The 25,586-nt window shown below is 42.5% G+C and overlaps 1 protein-coding gene across 1 annotated transcript in view; it reads left to right on the forward strand.

Annotated features, from left to right (window-relative positions):
* Nucleotides 1-25,586, forward strand: part of RP1 (RP1 axonemal microtubule associated) — a 367,563-nt gene that overhangs the window by 103,752 nt on the left and 238,225 nt on the right. The window contains exons 6-12 of the mRNA XM_069732327.1: nt 3,886-4,018; nt 14,567-14,718; nt 15,081-15,159; nt 15,482-15,557; nt 22,126-22,202; nt 22,293-22,324; nt 22,403-22,532. Coding sequence (XP_069588428.1) covers nt 3,886-4,018; nt 14,567-14,718; nt 15,081-15,159; nt 15,482-15,557; nt 22,126-22,202; nt 22,293-22,324; nt 22,403-22,532 — 679 coding nt within the window. The remainder of the gene's footprint in view (nt 1-3,885; nt 4,019-14,566; nt 14,719-15,080; nt 15,160-15,481; nt 15,558-22,125; nt 22,203-22,292; nt 22,325-22,402; nt 22,533-25,586) is intronic.

Raw genomic sequence — 25,586 nt, forward strand, 5'->3', positions numbered from 1 at the left:
CAGAGCAGCAGAAGACCAATTGACCACATCAGCACCCTTCTTGGTTAAATCAGTCAACGGTTTAGCAATACTAGAAAAATTATTGATGAAGCGACGATAAAAATTAGCAAAGCCCAGGAACTTCTGCAGACTCTTCAGAGATGTTGGCTGAGTCCAATCATAAATGGCCTGAACTTTAACAGGGTCCATCTCGATAGTAGAAGGAGAAAAAATGAACCCCAAAAATGAAACCTTCTGAACACCAAAGAGACACTTTGACCCCTTCACAAACAAAGAATTAGCACGCAGGACCTGGAACACCATTCTGACCTGCTTCACATGAGACTCCCAATCATCCGAGAAGACCAAAATATCATCCAAGTATACAATCAGGAATTTATCCAGGTACTCTCGGAAGATGTCATGCATAAAGGACTGAAACACTGATGGAGCATTAGAAAGCCCGAATGGCATAACCAGGTACTCAAAATGGCCTTCGGGCATATTAAATGCTGTTTTCCATTCATCGCCCCGTTTAATATGCACAAGATTATATGCACCACGAAGATCTATCTTGGTGAACCAACTAGCCCCCTTAATCCGAGCAAACAAATCAGATAACAACGGCAAGGGGTACTGAAATTTGACCGTAATTTTATTTAGAAGGCGGTAATCAATACAAGGTCTCAGCGAACCATCCTTCTTGGCCACAAAAAAGAACCCCGCTCCCAATGGTGACGATGACGGGCGAATATGACCCTTCTCCAAAGACTCCTTCACGTAACTCCGCATAGCGGCGTGCTCAGGTACAGATAAATTAAACAGTCGACCCTTAGGAAACTTACTACCAGGAATCAAATCGATAGCACAATCACAATCCCTATGCGGAGGTAGGGCATTGGACTTGGGCTCATCGAATACATCCCGGTAATCAGACAAGAACTCTGGGACCTCAGAAGGGGTGGATGATGAGATAGACAGAAATGGAATATCACCATGTACCCCCTGACAACCCCAGCTGGACACAGACATTGATTTCCAATCTAATACTGGGTTATGGACTTGTAGCCATGGCAACCCCAACACGACCACATCATGCAGATTATGCAACACCAGAAAGCGAATATCCTCCTGGTGCGCAGGAGCCATGCACATGGTCAGCTGGGTCCAATACTGAGGCTTATTCTTGGCCAAAGGCGTAGAATCAATTCCTCTCAATGGAATAGGACACTGCAAGGGCTCCAAGACAAACCCACAGCGCCTAGCAAACTCCAAGTCCATCAAATTCAGGGCAGCGCCTGAATCCACAAATGCCATGACAGAATAGGAAGACAAAGAGCAGATCAAAGTAACGGACAAAAGAAATTTCGACTGTACCGTACCAATGGTGGCAGACCTAGCGAACCGCTTAGTGCGCTTAGGACAATCGGAGATAGCATGAGTGGAATCACCACAGTAGAAACACAGCCCATTCTGACGTCTGTGTTCCTGCCTTTCAGCTCTTGTCAAAGTCCTATTGCACTGCATTGGCTCAGGTTTATGCTCAGATAATACCGCCAAATGGTGCACAGATTTACGCTCACGCAAGCGTCGACCAATCTGAATGGCCAAAGACATAGACTCATTCAGACCAGCAGGCATAGGAAATCCCACCATGTTATCCTTAAGGGCTTCAGAGAGACCCTTTCTGAAAATAGCTGCCAGCGCACATTCATTCCATTGAGTGAGCACGGACCACTTTCTAAACTTCTGACAATAAATCTCTATCTCATCCTGACCCTGACACAGAGCCAGCAAATTTTTCTCTGCCTGATCCACTGAATTAGGTTCATCGTACAGCAATCCGAGCGCCAGAAAAAACGCATCAATATTACATAATGCAGGATCTCCTGGCGCAAGGGAAAATGCCCAGTCTTGAGGGTCGCCACGTAATAAAGAAATAATGATCTTAACTTGTTGAACTGGTCACCAGAGGAGCGGGGTTTCAAAGCCAGAAATAGTTTACAATTTTTTTTAAAATTCAAAAACTTAGCTCTATCTCCAGAAAATAACTCAGGAATAGGAATTTTAGGTTCTATCATAGGATTCTGAACCACTAAATCTTGAATATTCTGTACATTTATAGCGAGATTATCCATCAAAGAGAACAGACCCTGAATGTCCATGTCCACACCTGTGTTCTGAACCACCCTGATGTAAAGGGGAAAAGAAAGACAGAACACAGTGCAAAGAAAAAAAAATGGTCTCAGAACTTCTCTTTTCCCTCTATTGAGAAGCATTAGTACTTTGGGCCTCCAGTACTGTTATGAACAGGTAATTCAGAACCACAATGGACCTTGAAGTTCAGAGCACACAAAGTGACCTGACAATTACCAAAAACATAGGACGAGCTCTGAGACGTGGGAACTCTGCTGACCGCAATCCCTAATCCTATCCAACCACACTAAAGGTAGCCGTGGAGCGCTCCTGACCAGTCCTATGTGCCTCGAGCACAGCCTGAGAAACTAGCTAGCCCTAAGAAAGAAAAATAAGCCTACCTTGCCTCAGAGAAATACCCCAAAGGAAAAGGCAGCCCCCCACATATAATGACTGTGAGTTGAGATGAAAATACAAACGCAGAGATGAAATAGATTTAGCAAAGTGAGGCTCAACTTACTGAACAGACCGAAGATAGGAAAGATAGCTTTGCGGTCAACACAAAACCCTACAAACTACCACGCAGAGGGGGCAAAAAGACCCTCCGCACCGACTAACGGTACGGAGGTGCTCCCTCTTCGTCCCAGAGCTTCCAGCAAACAAGAAAAACCAATATAGCAAGCTGGACAGAAAAAATAGCAAACAAAAATGACACAAGCAAAACTTAGCTTATGCAGGATAGACAGGCCACAGGAACGATCCAGGAGGAAGCAAGACCAATACTAGAACATTGACTGGAGGCCAGGATCAAAGCACTAGGTGGAGTTAAATAGAGCAGCACCTAACGACTTAACCTCATCACCTGAGGAAGGAAACTCAGAAGCCGCAGTACCACTCTCATCCACCAAAGGAAGCTCATAGACAGAACCAGCCGAAGTACCACTCACGACCACAGGAGGGAGCTTGGCCACAGAATTCACAACACCAGGGTAAACATCGGGTTACTAAGCGCAGGGCCGCGCTTAGTAAACCGATATTTACCCTGGTTACTTAAAAAAAAAAAACACTACATACTTGCATTCTGGTGTCTGTCGCGTCCCTCGCCGTCAGCTTCCCGCACTGACTGTGAGCGCTGGCCGGCCGTAAAGCAGAGCACAGCGGTGACGTCACCGCTGTGCTTTACAGCCGGCGCTCACTGTCAGTGCGGGAAGCTGACTGCGAGGGATGCGACAGACACCGGAATGTAAGTATGTAGTGTTTTTTTTTTTTTAGGTAACCAGGGTAAACATCGGGTTACTAAGCGTGGCCCTGCGCTTAGTAACCCGATGTTTACTTTACCCTAGTTACAAGTGAAGACATCGCTGAATCTGCGTCACACACGCCGATTCAGCGATGTCAGCGGGTGATCAGCGACGAAATAAAGTTCTGGCCTTCTAGCTCCGACCAGCGATCTCACAGCAGGATCCTGATCGCTGCTGCGTGTCAAACACAACGATATCGCTAGCCAGGACGCTGCAACGTCACGGATCGCTATCGTTATCGTAGTTAAGTCGCTCAGTGTGAAGGTACCTTTAGACTACATATGGACAGTCTTGTGGGAAAATCCTGTAAGGGCTCCATGAGAAAACCCTATATTCTCCTAGTTGAAATGTTTTATGGGGAGGATGTTTGCATAATAAAAAATGAAACAGTATGGGAGTATGGGCGCAGACTCCCTCTAAGGACACTGTAATAAATGAACATGATTCGATAATGCATTTTACACAACAGGTGCAACTGTTAAATATTTTTTCAAAAGAACAATTCTGCATCAAAGTAAATCGCTGGCTTTCACGTGACAAGGATGATGGGGAAATCTGCAGGGAGGTTCCTGTGCCAAAAGAGGGTCATTCCAATCTCTCAGGTAACTGCATTTTTACTTCTTCAAGAATGACGTGAGTTATCCTGTCACAGGCTGGTACATCAGACACTAACCTTCTTTAAACAAGAATCAATAGAGCTATCGTCTATGGCATCATATTAGTTACTAATACCATAAATACAAATACATTAAAAGGGTTATCCAGGACTGTGTTAATTTCTTACAATGGGCCTAAAAACTAACTGACAGGTAGTTGCTAATTACCTGCCTCTTCTGCCCCGCTCAGATCTCTGCTGGCACGGAACGGTCACAGATCTCTCCTGTCAGGGCTTCTGCTGACGTCATGTCGACAGAGCAGAGGGTCCTGTTCCACTCTGCTCTGCTGAAGGGCTGAACATGTCATGTTGACTGACAGGCAGATCCCTGATGCCTAACTGTGGGAACTTGGCTGTCAATCAACATGACGTCTGCACTGATGCTCCATTGACAGGGCATCCCGCAAACCTGAGGAAGAGGAAGAGCTGCTCTGTTGGATAGCACCCGAGCATGACCGGATGACACGTTACCCAAGCAAGTTCAGTCATCAGTAATCAAGACACTTTATAAAGCAAAATTTTGGATGATGGGTATAGAAAAATGGCTAGGAAAGGTAATACCTTGGGAAATATACTTTTCCTTAGTTTATATACAGAATCTTAATGCACAAAAGGCATCTGGCTGCCATAAAAAGGTTATTGGAGTTGCGGCAAAAAATGCAGTGTATGTCCATTTAGTAAAAAGAAGAAATCTATAGCCCTGCCAGAGGTTAGGAAATCTACTATATAATTGTCCAAGGTCGCTTCCGTCTTTCTGTCTGTCTGTCTTTCTGTCACAGATATTCATTGGTCATGGCCTCTGTCTGTCGTGGAATCCAAGTCGCTGATTGGTCGTGGCAAAACGCCCACGACCATTGCCACGACCAATCAGCGACGCCCGCAGTCCGGTGGCAATATGGCCGCTCTTTCCTCCCCGCAGTCAGTCAGTGCCCGCTCCATACTCCCCTCCAGTCAGCCCTCACACAGGGTTAATGCCAGCGTTACCGGACCGTGGTGTAACGCACTCCGATTGCGCCGCTATTACCCTGTGTGACCAACTTTTTACTATTGATGCTGCGTATGCAGCATCAATAGTAAAACGATCTAATGTTAAAAATAATAATAATAAAAAAAAACGTTATTCTCACCCTCGGCAGTCGTGTCCTGTCCTCGGCACTGCAAGCGGCAGGTTCCGCTTCCAAAGATGCTATGGGAGAAGGACCTTCCATGACGTCATGGTCATGTGACCGCGACGTCATCACAGGTCCTGCTCTCATACCAATCCTTGGACCGGAAGTTGCCGGGTGCACCGCACACAAGCGCCGGAACTACAACGGGCTCTTCAGATGGTGAGTATATGTTTCTTTTTTATTTTGTAACCGGTTACATATGTGCCTGGGCAATATACTACATAGCTGGGCAATATACTACGTGTCTGCGCTGTATACTACGTGACTGGGCAATATACTATGTGTCTGTGCTGTATACTACGTGGCTCTGTGCTGTATACTATGTCGCTGTGCAATATACTACGTGGCTGGGCAATATACTACGTGACTGGGCAATATACTACGTGGCTCTGCTGTATACTACGTTGCTGTGCAATATACTATGTAACTGGGCAATATACTATGTGGCTGGGCAATATACTACATGGCTGGGCAACATACTTTGTCGCTGGGCAATACACTATGTGTCTGGGCAATATACTACGTGTCTGGGTAATATACTACGTGACTAGGCAATATACTACGTGACTGGGTAATATACTATGTGGCTGGGCAATATAGTACGTGGCTGGCCAATATAGTACGTGGCTGGGCAATATAGTACGTGGCTGGGCAATATAGTATGTCGCTGGTCAATATTCTACGTGGCTGGGCAATATTCTACGTGGCTGGGCAATATACTACGTGGCTGGGCAATATACTACGTGGCTGGGCAATATACTACTTGACTGGGCAATATACTACGTGGACATGCATATTCTAGAATACCCGATGCGTTAGAATCGGGCCACCATCTAGTATGACATAAGGACATATATTAACTGTGATTCTAGTCATATAATTTATTGCATGGAGCGTACAGCATGTAATTTATGTTATAATTGGATGCAAAACTAGGGAATTAAATCAAAAATTATCTAAACATATTAATAAATGTATTATTATAAATAATACCACTTATTCGGGGTTGACAATAGATTTCAGAGAAATGCATACATTTAAAGAGTTTAAATTGTTATGGGATTGAAAAGGTTACCTGTCCAGTAAGGGATGGAGACTAGCAAAAGTTCTTAGAAGAAATGTATTGGATCCTTAGGATGAATATAGAACAGCTGAACGGAATGAATTTCCGAAACGGCAAGATGGTATTATACCAATGACGTATATACGATGGAATATGGCATATGATAATGAAAGGGAATATATTATGGATCATTATTCCTGATCCATTGATCATGGTTTTAAATAGTTTCTCACATAGTATTGACAATATCTCTGTGACTAGGGGTGTTTTGAAATGCTGGAAACGCATCAGAGATGTCTTCATGAGCTGACAGATCTACAGTAAAGGATACCAGTTTTATAAGTGGTTATACCAGTTTTCCCTCACGTTTTCTTATGAGGAAAAAAATCACACCAATCTTCTGGATGAGAATGTGACCCATTTTTTATGAGCTAGTGTGATTGATCCCTTAAAGGAATGAGATATGGTATAAGGTACAAGAGGAGGATTTAGACTGAGTTCACATTATGCATTTTTGCTGCGTTTTTTTCTGCTGATTTTCAGCTGTATTTTATAGTACCAGCAAAGCCAATGAGATTTCAGAAATCTCATGCACATGGATCGCCCCAATGTCAGGGCAGTGGGGTACTCGGAGCCAGGCCCTTTGGTTCTAGCCAGGGATATCACGGTGGCTTGACCCGGTCCGTGGCCCTTTGAGGGGCGTCCAATAAAAGGACAAAAGTTAATAGGATAATGTTCATGACGCCACCTGTGGTATTCGGTCAGGGTGACCGACGCTGCTTAGGGGTCCGCTGGGGTGATGTTATGGCAGCTAGATGGTATACCTTCCCACAGATGAAGTGTATCCCCAGGGCTTCCCAGAGTGTAGATGGTGAATGGTGGATGGTGTGAGGCGCAGTAAATAACGAGGACACAAGGTTACAGTCTCTTTACCTTTACTGAAGGCTTCAGCGTCCACAGTCCAGAAACCGGATCACAGGGCAGGCAGAGTCCAGCCAGTCGGAAGGCAATTCCAGAGTCCCCTTATCCAGGTGGAAATCAGTAGCCTTCCTCTAGTGCCTGAGTGTTGTAGTACCTCCCTGCTGAGCTTCTCGGTGAGGTCCTCACAACTGATGTCGGTGTTCTAGGTGTTCTGTCTCTTTCTCTCTGTCCCCCAGATGGTATGGATAGGACAAACTCGTATGACTGATGGCCTGAGGCTTTTTACAGGGACCCTACGACGCCCCAGCCCCCACAAGTTGCCACCGTGCCTCCTGGGTGTAAGGTCGGGCAGCTAACGTGGAATTAACTGTCCTGCCAGTCTCTGAAGTAAAGCATGGAGTTCCTTACTCCCTCGGTGTTCTGGCTACTGGCTTTTGCGCCTCAGAGGGAGGCAGCCTATTGCAGGGCAGAACTCCCTTTGGATTCCTCTCCTTGTGCTATTACTTCGTTTCTCACTCTCAGCAATGCAATTCTCTTTGTGTCCTTTCTTAGGATGCTGCCACACGTCGGGGCAGGCGCAGCTCCGTAACCCTCTATCTAGGCCTCTGACAGGATTCCCCCCTGTCAGGGGCCTCTCTGTCTGCAGCTGTTTGATGTTCCTCCTTCCCCCTGTCTGCCTGACAGGTGCAGCCTGGGTGAAGCCCAGTCAGATTCTGCCTGGGTCAATGCCCAGTCAGCTTCTGCCTAACTTCCTATCCAGACCACCAGTTTAACCTAATTGTGAGGAGTGTCCTGCTAGATAGGAGCATGGCTCCCCCTGGTGGACTGGAGTGTGAAGTGTGTTGTGTGGTTTGTGATACCTGGTAAGGTGATCTCCTTTATTGCTATCAGACGTAACATCACTCCCCCTGGTGGAAGAATGACATTACTGCATCGACCAGGACCCTGCGGCGCTGCACTCACACATTGTTTTTTTTTGTCATCAGTATTTTGTGCTTTGCATGATTTTTTTGGACATAGAGCATGTCACTTGTTTCAACGTTTTTCACCCATTGACTTGAATGAGTGGTGAAAAAACGCTGGAAAAATGCACCAAAAAAGCAGGTATCATGTTTTTTTGTGCCGAAATCCGATTAAACAGAATAGGACTATTTTATTCAACACTAAACTTTATCAGCATGCACAAGGGACAAATTTAGCATGCCAAAACTGCCGCAAAAAATGCAAGAAAACCCAAGTAAAACCAGGTCTTGCTGCAGAAAAAAAAACGCTGAAAACCGCCCAGTGTGAACTTACCCTTAAAGATATTTTCCCGTGAATAAAGTTTTTTTTAATTAATAGATCTTTGAATAAAAATAAATTCCACAATTGGATGTGTTTAACCCATTAACGACCAGGGATATATTTGGTTTTGCATTTTCATTTTTTGCTCCTTTTCTTCCCAAAGCGATAACTTTTTTATTTTTCTGTCAATATGGCTACATGAGGGCTTGTTTTTTGTGGGACAAGTTGTACTTTTGAACAACACCATTGGTTTTACCATGCCATGTAACAGAAAATGGGAAAAAAAATTCAAAGTGTTGTGAAATTGCAAAAAAGGTGCAATCCCACACATGTTTTTTGTTTGGCTTTTTTGCTAGGTTCACTAAATGCTAAAACTGACCAGCCATTATGATTTTCCAGGTCATTGCGAGTTCATAGATACCAAACATGTCTAGGCTATTTTTTATAAGTGGTGAAAAAATATTCCAAAATTTGTAAAAAAAAAAAAAAAAAGTTGCCATTTTCCAAGACCTGTAGTGTCTCCATTTTTCGGCATCTGGGGCTGGGTGAGGGCTTATTATTTGCGTGCCGATCTGACGTTTTTATTGATACCATTTTGGTGTATGATCGCCTGTTATTGCATTTTATTGCAATCTTGCAGCGACCAAAAAAACGTAATTCTAGTGTTTTGATTTTTTTTCTTGCTATGTCATTTCCCGTTTGGATTATTATTTTTTTTATATTGATAGATTGGGTGATTCTGAATGCAGTGATATTAAATATGTGTATATTTGATTTGTTTATTGTTTTATTTTGAATGGGGTGAAAAGGGGGTGATTTGAACAGCATTTGACAGTGACACTTAACTTGTTGACAGCTGTGGGTGAATCGCGATTCCACCCGCAGCTGTTCTGGGCACATATCAGCTGATCAGATCAGCTGTCATGTGTCGTAAAAGGTGCGGGCTCATTGCCGGAGCAATGCTAGCTGATTTTCCTACGCTCAAGAGTTTATCTGAACTCAGGCTGTGGTGGAGCACAGCTTCCGTGACGTCACCGCTAATTACTGAAGCTCCACTCCCAGCATTTCATTTATTCTCCAGTAGTTTACAGCCAGGCCGGTAACATTAGCACAACTCCTGGTTGTAAACATTATATACTCCAGATACGGATTACGCCATGGGACTGACTGTACTCCGGACAGTTATGGGTATATTGTTGGTTTGTTATTTTTTCATTTATCACAGGAGATCAAAGGCATCACATGGATACCAGTAATAATAAAATAGTCAAACAGTGTTTAGTGTTTTATTTCATTAAAAGACTTTATTCTGCATGAGTGTTTATTTAACTCTTTACAAACTATAGGATTAGTAATGGATAGGTGTCTTATTGACACCTCTCCATTACTAAGCCAGCTTAATGTCACTTTACAATACAAAGGTGATATTAACTCCCTATTACCCCATATGCCAGTGCTACAGGGCAGTGGGAAGAGAGAGGCTAAGTTCCAGAATTGGCGCTTCTTACAGATGCCTCTTTTCTGGGGTGGCTGGGGGCAGATGTTTTTAGCCAGGGTTCCGTTCTAGACAGAATCCTATCACACTGCATTGGCTCAGGAATTTGCTCTGAGGACAACGCCACAGCGTGCAAAGTTCTGCGCTCTCGCAAGCACTGGTAAATCTGAATGGCCAGAGACATAGAATCACTCAGACCGAAAGGCGTGGGAAACCCCACCATAACATCTTTAACGAATTCAGAAAGACCCTTTCTGAAAATTGCCGCCAAAGCATCATCATTCCATTTAGTCAACACAGACCATTTTCTAAATTTCTGACAATACAATTCTGCCGCCTCTTGACCCTGAGACAGGGCCAACAAGGTCTTCTCCGCTTGATCCAGAGAGTTAGGTTCATCATATAATAATCCAAAAGCCTGAAAAAAGGAGTCTACATTAAACAAAGCCGGATTCCCAGATTCCAGGGAAAATGCCCAATCCTGTGGATCGCCATGCAGCAGGGAGATGATGATTTTAACCTGCTGAATGGAATCACCAGAGGATCGAGGTCTCAGAGCAAAAAACAGTTTACAGTTGTTTTTAAAACTCAAAAATTTGGACCTATCACCAAAAAACAAATCAGGAGTAGGAATCTTCGGCTCTAAAATAGGAGTCTGAACAATATAATCAGAAATACCCTGTACCCTAGCAGCAAGCTGGTCCACACGAGAAGCTGTTTCCTGAATATCCATGCTAGCACAAGACTCCTCAGCCACCCAGAGATAAAGAGGGAAGAGAAGAGAAAGCAGAGTGCAGAGAAAAAAAAATGGCTCAACACCTTTCTTTAGGGTTGAGCGAAACGGGTCGAAATTTTTCAAAAGTCGGGTTTCATGAAACCCGACCCGACCCCAGTGTGGGGTCGGCCATGAAGTCGGCGATCTTTTGAATCTGGAATCGGAATTCCGATACCGATTCCCGATATGTTTAAGATATCGGGAATTGGTATCGGAATTCAGATTTAAGTGTAAAATAAAGAATTAAAATAAAAAATATCGCAATACTTACCCTCTGACGCGCCCTGGTACTAACCGGCAGCCTTTCTTCCTTAGAATCAGCCTTCCAAGACCTTCGGTGACGTCGCGGTGACGTCGCGGCTTGTGATTGGTCGCGCGGCGGTCACATGGGCGGCCGCGCGACCAATCACAAGCCGCGACGTCACCGCGACGTCACCGAAGGTCCTGGAAGCGCTGATTCTTAGGAAGGACCTTCGGTGACGTCACGGTGACGTCGCGGCTTGTGATTGGTCGCGCGGCCGCCCATGTGACCGCCGCGTGACCAATCACAAGCCGCGACGTCACCGCGACGTCACCGAAGGTCTTGGAAGGCTGATTCTAAGGAAGAAAGGCTGCCGGTTAGTACCAGGGCGCGTCAGAGGGTAAGTATTGCGATATTTTTTATTTTAATTCTTTATTTTACACTAAAATATGGATCGCAGGGCCTGAAGGAGAGTTTCCGCTCCTTCAGACCCTGGGAACCATGGAAACCCAATGCACTGCATTGGGTTTCGCGTTTCAGCCGACCCCGACTTTTTTATAGGATCGGCCGATTTCACTCGACCCGACTTTTGAAAAAGTCGGGTTTTGTGAAACCCGACCCGATCCTATAAAAGCAAAGGTCGCTCAACCCTACCTTTCTTCCCTTCTGCTGAGATGCATTTAACTCATTATAGGCCAGTTGTACTGTTATGATCCGGTGACCTTGGAGCCGCATGGAACTTTCTCTGAGTTGGTGGAACCTGTACTGACCGCAAATCCTGAACTTAACACCGCAACTAGAAGTAGCCGTGGGGTGAGCCTAACAAATCCTAGACACCTCGACACAGCCGGAGGACTAAATACCCCTATAGATGGAAATAGGAAATCTACCTTGCCTCAGAGCAGAACCCCAAAGGATAGGCAGCCCCCCACAAATATTGACTGTGAGTAGTAGAGGAAAAGACACACGCAGGCAGGAAACAGGATTTAGCAAAAGAGGCCACTCTAGCTAAAATAGGAAAGGATAGGACAGAATACTAAGCGGTCAGTATTAAAACCCTTCCAAAAATATCCACAGCAGAAAATACAAAAAATTCCACCATCTAACTAAAGATGTAGAGCGTATATCTGCAACTCCAGAGAATCCAACAAGACTGAGAAAACATTGACACAATCTAAGCTGGACAAGAGAAAACAAATGAATAGCACAGAATTATTAAGCACACAGCATGTGTGCCACAGAAACAAAAACCAGACACTTATCTTTGCTGAATTGGCAGCAAGGCAGGAGGAACCAGACAAAGATCCAAAACCTCCCAGAACCATGGACAACTGGCAAGGACTAATGAATCCTGCACACCTAAATATCCCAGTCAGAACTGCAATCAGCAGATACACCTGGCCAGGACTGCAACTCAGGGAAAACTGCATTCCCACCTACAACCACTGGAGGGAACCCAAAAGCAGAATTCACAACAGGTAACGGACCGCGTTATGCCGCAGTAACTCACTCCATTACCGCCGCTATTAACCCCGTGTGACCAAGTTTTTACTATTGATGCTGCCTATGCAGCGTTAATAGTAAAAAGATCTAATGTTAAAAAAAATAAAAAAAATAAAAAATCATCATATACTCACCCTCTGGCGCCTTTCCCGATCTTCGCGATGTTCCAGTGCTAAGGATGGTACGCGACAAGGACCTTCCATGATGTCACGTCATGTGACTGCGACGTCATCACAGGTCTTGCGTGCCTACGCGAGAAGGACCTGCCATGACGTCACTGTCATGTGACCGCGACGTCATCACACCCTGGGACCGCAAGCTGGAGACAGAACTACAAGGGACCCTCGGATCCGAAGGTGAGTATATGTTTATTTTTTAACCTGTGACATACGTGGCTGGGCAATATACTACGTAGCTGGGCAATATACTACGTGGCTCTGTGCTGTATACTACGTTGCTGTTCAATATACTACATGGCTCTGTGCTGTATACTACGTCACTGGGCAATATACTATGTAACTTGGCAATATACTACATCACTGGGCAATATACTACCTCACTGGGCAATATACTACGTCACTGGCCAATAAACTACGTCACTGGGCAATATACTACATAGCTGGGCTATGTGCTCTGTGCTGTATACTACGTGGCTGGGCAATATACTACGTGGCTGGGCAATATACTACGTGACTGGGCAATATACTATGTGACTGGGCAATATACTTTGTAGCTGGGCAATATACTACGTGTCTCTGTGCTGTATACTACGTCGCTGGGCAATATACTACGTAACTGGGCAATATACTACGTAAATGGGCAATATACTATGTGGCTGGGCAATATGCTCTGTGCTGTATACTACGTGGCTGGGCAATATACTATGTGGCTGGGCAATATACTACGTGGCGGGGCAATATACTACATGGCTGGGCAATATACTACGTGGCTGGGCAATATACTACGTGGCTGGGCAATATACTACATGGCTGGGCAATATACTACGTAGCTGGGCAATATACTACGTGGCTGGGCAATATACTACGTAGCTGGGCAATATACTATGTAGCTGGGCAATATACTACGTGGCTGGGCAATATACTACGTGGCTGGGCAATATACTACGTGACTGGGCAATATACTACATGGCTGGGCAATATACTATGTGGGCTGAGCAATATACTACGTGGACATGCATATTCTAGAATACCCGATGCATTAGAATCGGGCCACCATCTAGATATATACGCCTAAACTATGTGTATATTTCTATTCTATATATTCTACTGTAAGCTGTCAGTGTGATTTTACTGTATACCGCAATGAATTGCTGGCTTTTCAAAGGACACCAGTGCGTATTTCTTGCAAGTCACACTGATGGTTCGTGTGGTGTGTGAGTTTTTCTCGCACCCATAGACTTGCATTGGCGAATCTCAGCCGATATATACGGTGCAAATCGCAGCACGCTGCGATTTCACTCGCACATATAATATGGCCGAGAAAAAAACGGATGATGGGAGCATTAACTTTGGTCCGAGTGCTATGGAATTTTTTTTTGCATAACTCTCGTTCGTATACCTCTCTAGTGTGGCTCCGGCCTGAATGTAGTTGTTGTGGAACTGCAATAGTAATTTGTGCTCATGTATCAACTATTTTTAAGCCTTCTTTGACTCCTGCATCGTAGATGACAATTTGGAGGACAATGGTTGGAGAATTATTCAGTGGAGATATTTTTAAAATGATTTTGCTTCACTTTTTACGAAAAGATACCATTGCTTAGTACAGAGGCAGACAATCATTGGTGTAACCTGTGCAGAGGGGCCAAAAAGTTAAGGGGGCACAGAACACATTCTGGCAGGTGGAATTATGCATTATGACGAGCTTTGGACTCGAAAGTACCTATGTATTGTATTCCTACAGGGGGGCACTTTTCTGTCTGTGTCCTCTCCTGCCTTAGCAGAAGTAGTTAGTGCCTTGTTATTTTTCATGCGTATTCTTATATTTTTAAATATGTGTATATATATTTCTGTATTTTTCATTGAAGTGACAAATTACAAAATGGAGGTGGTGACTGGTGATCTGTGGAACTCTGGGACAGAAGCCAATGTGTATATATCACTGCAGGGGCAATATGGAGACTCAGGCTCCAGACAACTGTACAAATCAAACAAGCCAACGCCATTTATTAAAGGACAAGTAAGTTCATGCCACATACAAATAACAGTGGTCTGTTACTTGTTACTTCTGTTATTTCTGTGTTTTATTAGTATTTATATTTGTGTATATTATATATTTTATATATTTATATTTTATATGTACTATATATTTATATATATTTTATATATTTTGTATATTTATATTTGTATGTTATTTCTGTTATATACATGGCTGCAGTATGATTATGATAATCCAATAATATAGAATAATTTAGTTTTACATAACGGAATATTGTCCATGATCACTCAGATCTCTATAGTGATGTAGATCATTATATATGGATCATAAGTATATATTTCTGTCATTTTAAAATATTTACTTTTTTTTGCTAATTTTTGTAGACTGATACCTTCTTTCTGGAAGCTGTTCATCTTGGTGATTTACACACAGTAATCATAGGTCATGATGGACTTGAATCAGGCAAGAAACATAAAACAATGTGCTAAATACTCAATATTAAAGTTTCAATACATACATTATAGAAAAGCAAATTAAGAATATTAATGGGTTATGTCTAGTGATGAGCGAGCACTAAAATGCTCGAGTGCTCGTTACTCGGGTCAATGTATGATAATAATTTTAACATTTTTTTCTACGGGTTGATGTATGATGATAATTTTAACATTTTTTTCTACTGAAAACGATGTATGACAATGTATGATGATAATTTTAACATTTTTTCTACTGAATGATCACAATGTCCAAAGTTTATTATATTGTCTTGTTCAATATATCACTCTAGGGAATGGCTGGTACCTGGAGAAGGTGGTAGTCCACGATGAAGTAAAAGATAAGGACTATACATTCCTCTGCAACAGGTCAGTCAATAAAATTCTGATTTCTGACCTTTTTTCTGTAAAAAGTTATATTAATGACTATATACTTTGTACATTGACACCAAAGTTTGAGATGAGGCCTTTTCCCTTCTGGTCTTTCTCACTACAGCCTCTTTAAAAGCCCTTGTTTAAGAATTTACTGAGTTTTTGCTCCAGTTTGTGTCATAAAGACCATTAGAAATTTTGGATCAAAACCATATTTGCGTAAGATCGAATTTAAAAGTTCACCACTAATGAAAAGTGGCAAGAAAAGAGGTTGTGAATTTTCAGCAGAAAGTTTTATCCACCATTCTTCTGGCAGATTTACCATTTTTAGGCTAAGTATTCACAGCATATTCGCTTGCGGAAAATCTGCTGCATTTTTACAGTGTAAGCAATGTGCATGGGATTCTAAGAAATATATCCGCAGCATAAACTGACAGACGCCGCGGTTAGGCTGGTTTCACATTGGCGTTTTTTCGGGTGCGTTTTTGCGGTAAAAAACGCAAAAAAACGCATGGTGAAAAAACGCATGTAAACGCGTGTAAACGCTGCGTTTTTTTGACGCATGCGTTTTTGCATGTGGTGAAAAAAACGCGGCGTTTTACCGCGTTTACATGCGTTTTTTCATGCGTTTGCGTTTTTTAAACGCATGCAGAAAAATGTGTGACAACTGCCAATCATCAAAATAAAGTAAAAAACCCACTATAAACAGAAATAGTTAGGGTTAGGGTTAGGGTTAGGGGTAGGGTTAGGGGTAGGGATCATAACCCTAACCCTAAAGGGATCCTACCCCTAACCCTACCCCTAACCCTAAGGGATCCTAACCCTAACCCTAACCCTACCCCTAACCCTAACCCTAAGGGATCCTAACCCTAACCCTACCCCTAACCCTAACCCTACCCCTAACCCTACCCCTAACCCTAACCCTACCCCTAACCCTAAGGGATCCTAACCCTAACCCTACCCCTAACCCTAACCCTAACCCTACCCCTAACCCTACCCCTAACCCTAACCCTAAGGGATCCTAACCCTACCCCTAACCCTAACCCTACCCCTAACCCTAACCCTAAGGGATCCTAACCCTAACCCTACCCCTAACCCTAACCTACCCCTAACCCTACCCCTACCCCTAACCCTAAGGGATCCTAACCCTAACCTTACCCCTAACCCTAACCCTACCCCTAACCCTAACCATAAAGGGATTAGGGTTAGGATCCCTTAGGGTTAGGGGTAGGGTTAGGGTTAGGGGTAGGGTTAGGGGTAGGGTTAGGTTCCCTTTATCAGCTTTATGCTGGGGGGTGGCATATCAGTGTGTTTTCTGGTTTTTTAATAAAAAAACGCATGCGTTTTTTACCGCAAAAAACGCATGCACCAAAAAACGCATGCGTCCCCATTGACTCCAATGTATTTTTTGACCCAAAAAAAACGCATGAAAACGCATGCGTTTTTTTTTGGTCCAAAAAACGCTTCTAAAAATACTACAAGTAGCATTTCAGAAAATGAACGCATGCAGTAAAAAAACGCATGCGTCAAAAAACGCGACCAAACGCGTACACAAAAAAACGCATGCGTTTTCAATGTTAAAGATAGGAAAAAAAAACGCATGCGTTTTTTTGAAAAAAAAACGCTGCAGACAAAAACGCAAGTGTGAAACCACCCTTAGAGGTCTGGAGCATCTCAATTTATGCTGTTGATGTAGGTGCAAGTTTCACCCTTTGGATTGAAGCTTTTTCGCGATGATATCCACAACAGTATAAACTGTTCCGCGTATTAGTATTAACCTCAGCTGCTAAATGTTCACAACAAGTATGTTCCATGGGATTGTAGCCTTAAAGATTGAAATTGGTGCTAATTTTAGCACAGATCGCCTTCTCATAGAATGTGTAACCTTCATGTATTTCAGAAATCCAAGACACCAAAATCGTTTTCTTAACATTGTCTCTGAAAAAAAATCGCAATTAGTTTTTGTTAAAAGAATTAGATAACAGCTATGTTTTTCCTAAGAAAAAGATTCTGGTTCTTTGGGTTTCTGAAACAGTTGATTTACTGGATTAGTGGAAACTGAACCATGAAAATGCAGACATCCACAAGTGGTACATACGATTCTTCTGCAAGTTTGTAGTGTAGATTTCATTTTTTGTCATTTGCACAGCTCATAATGAGCCGAATATATTAAGAATACTACTGTAATTACAATTATACATTCTTTATTAAATAGTAACATAGTTAGTAAGGCCGAAAAAAGACATTTGTCCATCCAGTTCAGCCTATATTCCATCATAATAAATACCCAGATCTACGTCCTTCTACAGAACCTAATAAATAGTAACATAGAACCTAATAAATAGTAACATAGATAGTTACATAGTAACATTTATTCATAGTGTTTCATTATATGTTTTTTGTTATTCTCTATTTAAGCCATTTGGACTACGTTCACATCTGCACTTGTTGTTCCATTTGAGGGTTCAACCAAGATTTCAGTCACCTTTGATTGAAAAAATTGATGAATAGAAAATTCAATGATAGATTCCAGTAAACAATTGGGGTTTTTTTCAAGCAAGGTTTAGTTTACAAATTGGCATATTAATATGACTTGTGTTTGTAAAGGTATCCTGAAAGTGGATACATGCTGCCGATCCACAGACAAGATGGGTCAGGCGCTGGCTTTATGATCTGTCATACATGTTTAACTGTGAAACGCAGCATAGTATAGTAACTGCTGGGGACTGAGATTAATCCCCAGTGGCTTCTCCTCACCTGCTCCTCTTGAGTGATAGTCTCTCCCTAAACACACATGCAGGGAGAGACTAGTCACTCCAGGGGAGCAGGCAGAAGAAGCCTCCGGGGACCCACATGGTTGATTAGTCTCCTGTACGGCTCTGTCTAGATATCAAACTATGTTTTTCCTGGAAAAGCCGCAACGTTAAACATACATGGCGGAAGTCAAGGAGTCAGTGTCCGGTACATGCCCATCCATGGAACGGGCAGCATGTATCCATTGTCAGGTTCCCTTTAAATAGAGTTATTTCTATTTTCCGTAGATGTAGAAAAAATTAAAATAGGTGTACTTTCTCATATTTGCTAGGGAGAGGGCTTGTGGGCAATGAGCCCAAGGTGTAGGTCGCTCTTCCTTGACAGGGACATATAGATACAGGGGCAGCAAGGTTACTTTGCAGCGCTACGTTCCTGGATTGAAATCCCACCAAAGACAACATCTGAAAGGAGCTTGTTTGTTCTCCCCGTGTTTGCCTGGGTTTCCTCCACGTTCTCTGGTTTCCTCCCACATTCCAAAGATATACTGATGGGGACAGCAATGATAATGTAATAAAGTGCTGCAGAATTATTGGTGTTATGTAAGTGAGTAAAATAAATTAAAAATAAATAAATATAGAGAAATGCTCTGGGGAAGTTGATTTTCATATTTTGTCTAATTTCCTGTTTCAACTGCTGCAAAACCTCATCCTTTTTGAAGTCAGCAGGAATAAAACATATCTGCTAAAGTTTTAATTTCTATTACTTTCATTGAGCAACCTTTTCGGACAAGTCTTCATTTACCTTAATCACGGTTATAGAAATTTCCTGAGGTTTGCATACAATGATGAACAGCATAAAACCAGCAGCGTGCTTGTAAACTTTTCATTAACAGAACATTTGAAATGCAAAAATCTTTCACATGCCGACACGACTGAGAGCGCGACTAATGAAATCTATCTAAGGGTTGTTGTTCCGTAGTTTAACATTATGAAATTATCTGTAAATCAGCGCGGCTTTATATCAAGGCATGCAACATAATTTGTTCAAAGTGTTGACATGAAAAATAGTGTAATCATTTTGCATTCTTGTATTTTCTGTTCCACATTTCTCATCAAATCAAGAGAAATGTATTTTTATTTGAAACTGTAATATTTGAAAAACTTAAAGTTAAATCTACTTAAATTCCACTTATACAAGAACACAGCTAACATTCAGATATAAATACAGCAATTGTAGAAATTGAAAAGTACCCTAAATGTATATTTTCCTCTTGATTCCACATATTATCTAATGGAATAGCATCCCTACCCAAAAGAATACTAAAACAAGATTATTCTATTATTAAATGATAATAATTACAAATGTTGCAATTCTTTTGGTCTGCAGATTATTTCACTTTACCAGAATTGAAGTTTCTTTTCCAGAACTTTGAATGGTATACTTAAAGGAGTTGTTTGGTCTTTTGCTAAAAGTTTGCAGTCACTCTATGTGACAGCAGATTTTTGAATTCTAACAGTGTGCGCACCACACACTGTCAGGATTCTCTGGTGTGTGTGGCAAGACAGGATGTGAAGTTACCGAACATATGAAATTTACAAGCATGCAGTCACATGCCTACTAGACTTGCCTGGCCTATCTCAATTCACTTGTATTGAACAAGGCGGAAGTGTGTGACTCTTTTACTTGCAGTTACGTGACCACCCATTCTTGTCACAGACCGGAGAATCCTGACAACATGCAGTTCACATGCTGTGAAGATTCAGAACTCTGCAGTCACATAGAATGACTGAAGACTTTTGCGAAAAGACTGAACAATCCCTTTGAGACAGAGAGGTGCATCCATTTAGGATTGATTGAGTTTTATATTCTTGTCAATCACTCCCATGGATGAATACGTAGAAATGTTCTTGCTCTCTCGTCTCTCATCTTTGTTTTACTTCCTCTCTATTCTTTTCAAGTCTGTCAATCTTGTATGTTTTTCCTTTTATTGTCACTACATGACTTCTGTCTGCTTTGATTAGTACAAAAGTGAAAGACACTCCGACACTTAGATCGGATTGCCCACATACCACCTACATATATCCCGGGAGCTGAAAAAATATCTCTTAGGGTACCGTCACACTAAGCGACGCTGCAGCGATACCGACAACGATGCCGATCGCTGCAGCGTCGCTGTTTGGTCGCTGGAGAGCTGTCACACAGACAGCTCTCCAGCGACCAACGATCCCGAGGTTCCCGGTAACCAGGGTAAACATCGGGTTACTAAGCGCAGGGCCGCGCTTAGTAACCCGATGTTTACCCTGGTTACCAGCGTAAACGTTAAAAAAACAAACACTACATACTTACCTTCAGCTGTCTGTCCTGCGGCACTCTGCTTTCCTCTGCACTGTCAGTGCCGGTCTGCCGGAAAGCAGAGCGGTGACGTCACCGCTCTGCTTTCCGGCTGGCCGGCGCTGACACAGGATGCAGGAGGAGTGCAGAGAAGCACAGCGCCGGGGACAGACAGCTGAAGGTAAGTATGTAGTGTTTGTTTTTTTAACGTTTACGCTGGTAACCAGGGTAAACATCGGGTTACTAAGCGCAGCCCTGCGCTTAGTAACCCGATGTTTACCCTGGTTACCAGTGAAGACATCGCTGGATCGGCGTCACACACGCCGATTCAGCGATGTCAGCAGTGAGTCCAGCGACAAAATAAAGTTCTGGACTTTCATCAGCGACCAACGATGTCCCAGCAGGGGCCTGATCGTTGGTTGCTGTCACACATAACGATTTCCTTAACGATATCGTTGCTACATCACAAAAAGCAACAATATCGTTAACGATATCGTTATGTGTGACGGTACCTTAAGGCTACATTCCCACTGAGCTTTTGATGTTGCACATTTTCTGCACTTATTAAAGGGAATCTGTCACCTCGTTTTGCTGCTATAAGATGCGGCCACTGCCTTTCAGGGCTTATCTACAGCATTCTATAATGCTGTAGATAAGCCCCCGATCTAACCTGAAAGATAAGAAAAACAAGATTTATTAAACTCACATGGGGGCGGTCCAGTCTGATGGGTGGGAAAGGAAATGGTGGGTAAGGTCAGAGAGGACCAGCGCCTTCGCACTGCAGTTCTTTGACATGTTGCGGGTTTGAGACGCTCCGCGCGGGTCAGTTTATAGTGAATAAGAATAAAAGCACAGCAGGCATGAGACTTCTATAACTCCCATCCACATTGCCACTCATTGTAGACATGGCCTTAGGGTTTTCATTCTTTTCTATGCAGGTTCAGGTGGAAATATAAATATGAGATATTTCTGTGTAAGAATATCCTGGGATTCAGTGGTGGACACAGACAGAAGAGGTCCCCGTACAAAAAGAATATATGATCCCTTGCAATCCAATAGCTCATCATAATGCCCAATTCCACTTACTGTGAAGGTAGAGGTGGGCCCACAGCTTCTCAGGCGGCACCAATGATATGTCCGCCCCTGCTGAGATTCCTTATGTATACCGTAACTCTAAACTTAAACTCAGTTTAATCTGGGAAATGCAAACTATAGAAAACCATTGGCTTGAATCAGCTGTGTATATAAGGAAACTATTATAGTTATATGTGGAAAAAAAATAAAAATAACAATTTCAACTCTTTGATGATGATATTTGACCATAGTTTCTATATGATACCAGTAGTGCGGCGTTTTACCTTTTTATTTGTTATTGTTTGCTTGTTATTTTAGTCCACAGCTGACTCTTTTCTTTTTTTATAATTTATAGTTGGATAACCAAGTTGAGACAAGTGACAATGATTTTTAAATTTCTTACTAGGTGGCTAGATGAAGGAGAGGAGGATGGGAAAATTGTGAAAAGGCTGTCTGTCACAGATGAAGCTGATTTCCCAGCCAGTAAGCCTGCAGATCTGGAGCTAATACTATATAGTCCATAATGCCTTAAGGAGAATTGTATTTACCACTACAATATTGTTACTTCAACAGGTTATGAACTTGAAGTCAAGAAGAACGAAATGGTAAATCAGATATGTGAATGCTCGAGATCTTTGGTTCTATAAGGTTTTGGAACATATGTTATTATGTAAACTTTTCAGTGGACTGCTGAGAGGTGGAAGTATCAGAACGAGACCTGCCTACAGTTCTACTGTAAAGCAACAGGAAAATTTATACGACTTACTCCAGATGGGAGAGTGGACGCAGTTGGAGACAAAAAAGATAAATATGGTAAGTTTAGCCTTAGATTTCTAAACATGCATGTGTTAATTCATTAATACCAAAATAATATAAAAAGAGTAAAAAGGCAAAGACCAAGATGTACATTCCTCCTACAAGGTGAGCTAAAAAGATCCAGAACCCTTTTTTCTCTTGTGTGGTTTGTACAGGATAATGGTTATTGAAAGAATCATGTCCTCATTATAGAAGATACAGGAAATGGATTCCGCTATGAGTTCAATATTTCAGACCAGAATTTGTTTTGCTGTATTAGTTTGGGATGTCAGGAAATTAGTGATATAAACATCTGCACTTCACCATTTAAGGGGTTGCCCACTACTCAGACAACCCCTTTTGAGTCTATGTCTCCACCAAGTAAAACAATAACACCTATACTCACATCTGATGTTGGCACTTGCTCTCCCGGGGCTTACATGACATTGTTCTGTCATGCGATCCCTGCAGCCAATCTCTCATTTCCTACGGATGTCTGATTTGTCCAAAGGAGTGCAAAGTGAAGTCAGTACTGATTTGCTGCAATGATGATTAAGTCAAGTGAGCCCCGGCAGCGCCAATGGCAACACCGCTAAATTGTTAGCAGCACCGAAGGTGAGTATAGGTGTTATTACTTTACTGAGGGGAAACATAGGGATTGAGAAAGGGTTGTCATAGCAGTGGACAACCCCTTTAAGTTTATTTAGCCTCCTGATGATAGCAGCTATGAGGGGTTGACTCACTCAGCTGCTTTATCAGGTAGACCCAGGGACTGTACTGGTGGTAGTTCACCTGCTAGTTTCTTATGGACAGCATAAACTTCAGCAGGGTTCAGGAAAAACAGAGCCTTTCTGGCACAACGGTAAAACAAAAGAAAAAGTAACGTTTAATAGAGTTCTTGTCCTGCAAGCTTCCCTGCAGGCAACACGCACAGCATCCTTAGCTCCTCCTAGAGCTACCTGGGAATTCCACCTCTCTCAACACACCACACCCACTGACTCTAATGGCCAGGTTTTAATACTCCATGTGATGACCACATGACTATGACATCACACAGGTCCTGGCAGAACTCTACAGGTGAAGATACTGTGGACCTCCTCCCACCCGCTCTATGGAGGTCGACTAAAACCAGTCCGTAACATAAATTAACCCTCTCAACACATAGCGTGCTGGAGGAAAACTATGACACATATCTCCCTTCATACACTGTGCCAGTGACCCTGTCACACAGCCTCCACACATGGTTTCCTGTGTCCTCCAATGAAGACAATTAGAAAGGGACTTTGCGGTAAGTACCGAAAATCCTCTTCTTTTTACAATATTATAGACTGAGTTAATGCTTTTTTTTAACTCCAGATAAACAATATCTTTAAAACCTGAAAAAATTATTGGTCAGGTTAAATGGAAAAAAGCACAATATTATATTGTTGTTTGGGTTTACTTTTTTATAGTCTTCAGTGTGCAGTAAAATTATATATCAAATGATTTATTCTGTGAGTCAGTATGGTTTATTGTCATGCAATTTTTTAAAAAAAAATTAGTTTTTGTCCTGAGCTAAATTTTTTTCCTTAGAAAAAGCCAATTTAAGTTTTTGATTGCTTTGTTTTCAATTTTTTGGACGTGGTGTTTACTTTTCTGTTTACTGTTTGTGTGAACATATCCTAATTGGTGGAGTGTGTGGAAATGATTACAGTGGTAGAAAGAATGAAGTTACATATAGGATAGAGGTTGTGTCAGGCAAGGTATCTAGAGATTAGTGAGGAAATAAAGTGGAAAGAGCTTTGTAGGTTAGAGTTAGGATTTTAAATGTATTATCTGCGTACTTTGTAGTCAGTTGAAGGATTGAAAGAGAGGGGAAAGTCATTTGAGGAATGAAAAGAGAGCTGAGCTGAGTGACAGATTGTGGATAGATTAAAGGTGGTGACAGTCAGTTAGCTTCAGTAAAAGTAGGGACTTGCTTTTTGGTTGTATATTAAATACAAAGTATAGATTATTATATTTTTGTTTTGTTGTTAGGGTAAGGTTTATCATTTCTGACAGGATCTCACAACTGCATTGTCAGATGGTGTTAGACCCGAGGCTCTTCCTAAGGCCTACTTCACACATTTTTGTGATTCCTGTACTGGAAAAAACAGTTCTATGAGATATGTGATCCCTGTCAATGTGCCATCCATATGTGCGTATGTGACATCCGTGTAACATCCGTGTGTCCTTGCGTTATATCATTTGCCCGTGTGCTGTCAGTGTGACAAGTATGGAATGAAATACGGAATAGAAAATAAAGAGTGTTAGGTATTAAAGATGTTCAAAGATATAGATAGCGATGAGAAACATGATAGAAGGTACATAGATAAATAGATGGACAAATGTCAATGTGCTATATAATCAGTTCTTTGTGTGTTTTTTAAATAAATATTTTTTTTAACAAATGTGTGGGCTATTGCTTAATTTTCAAAACCAGTAGAGGGAAAGCCTGCTGCTGGGGCGTGATATTAATAATCCGGGAAGGGGACCACTTTATAGCATAAGGCAGCCCTCATAGGCAGACTCTATAACATAAGGCAGCCCCCATAGGCAAACTCTATAACATAAGGCAGGTCCCATAGGCAGACTCTATATCACAAGGCAGCCCCTATCTCACAAGGCAGCCCCCATAGTCAGACTCTATAGCACAAGGCAGCACCCATATGCAGACTCTGTAGTATAAGGAAGCCCCCATAGGCAGCCTCTGTAGGATAAAGCAGCCCCCCCATAGGCAGACTTTGTAGAATAAGGAAGCCCCCCAAAGGCAGACTCTGAAGTAGAAAGCAGCCCCCATAAAAATAAATACTCACCTCTCTTCTTCCTGGTTCTTCTGCTGCTCTGAGGGCCCACACATCTCCGGACTGCGGGCACCGTATAGTGATGTCATCGAGTCCACTGTCAGTGTCGGTGTCGATGACATCAGACGCTGAGGGGGATGATGGGAGAAGGAGCGTAGTGCTCCTTCTCTCATTAATGCGGTCAGCTGTATCGGCATGTAGCCAATACAGCTGAACCTGCGATGACAGCTGGGGCGCCTACTGCTGCCAC

This window comes from Ranitomeya imitator, chromosome 6 (assembly GCF_032444005.1).
Source record: "Ranitomeya imitator isolate aRanImi1 chromosome 6, aRanImi1.pri, whole genome shotgun sequence".
In the NCBI taxonomy this organism is placed as follows: Eukaryota; Metazoa; Chordata; class Amphibia; order Anura; family Dendrobatidae; genus Ranitomeya; species Ranitomeya imitator.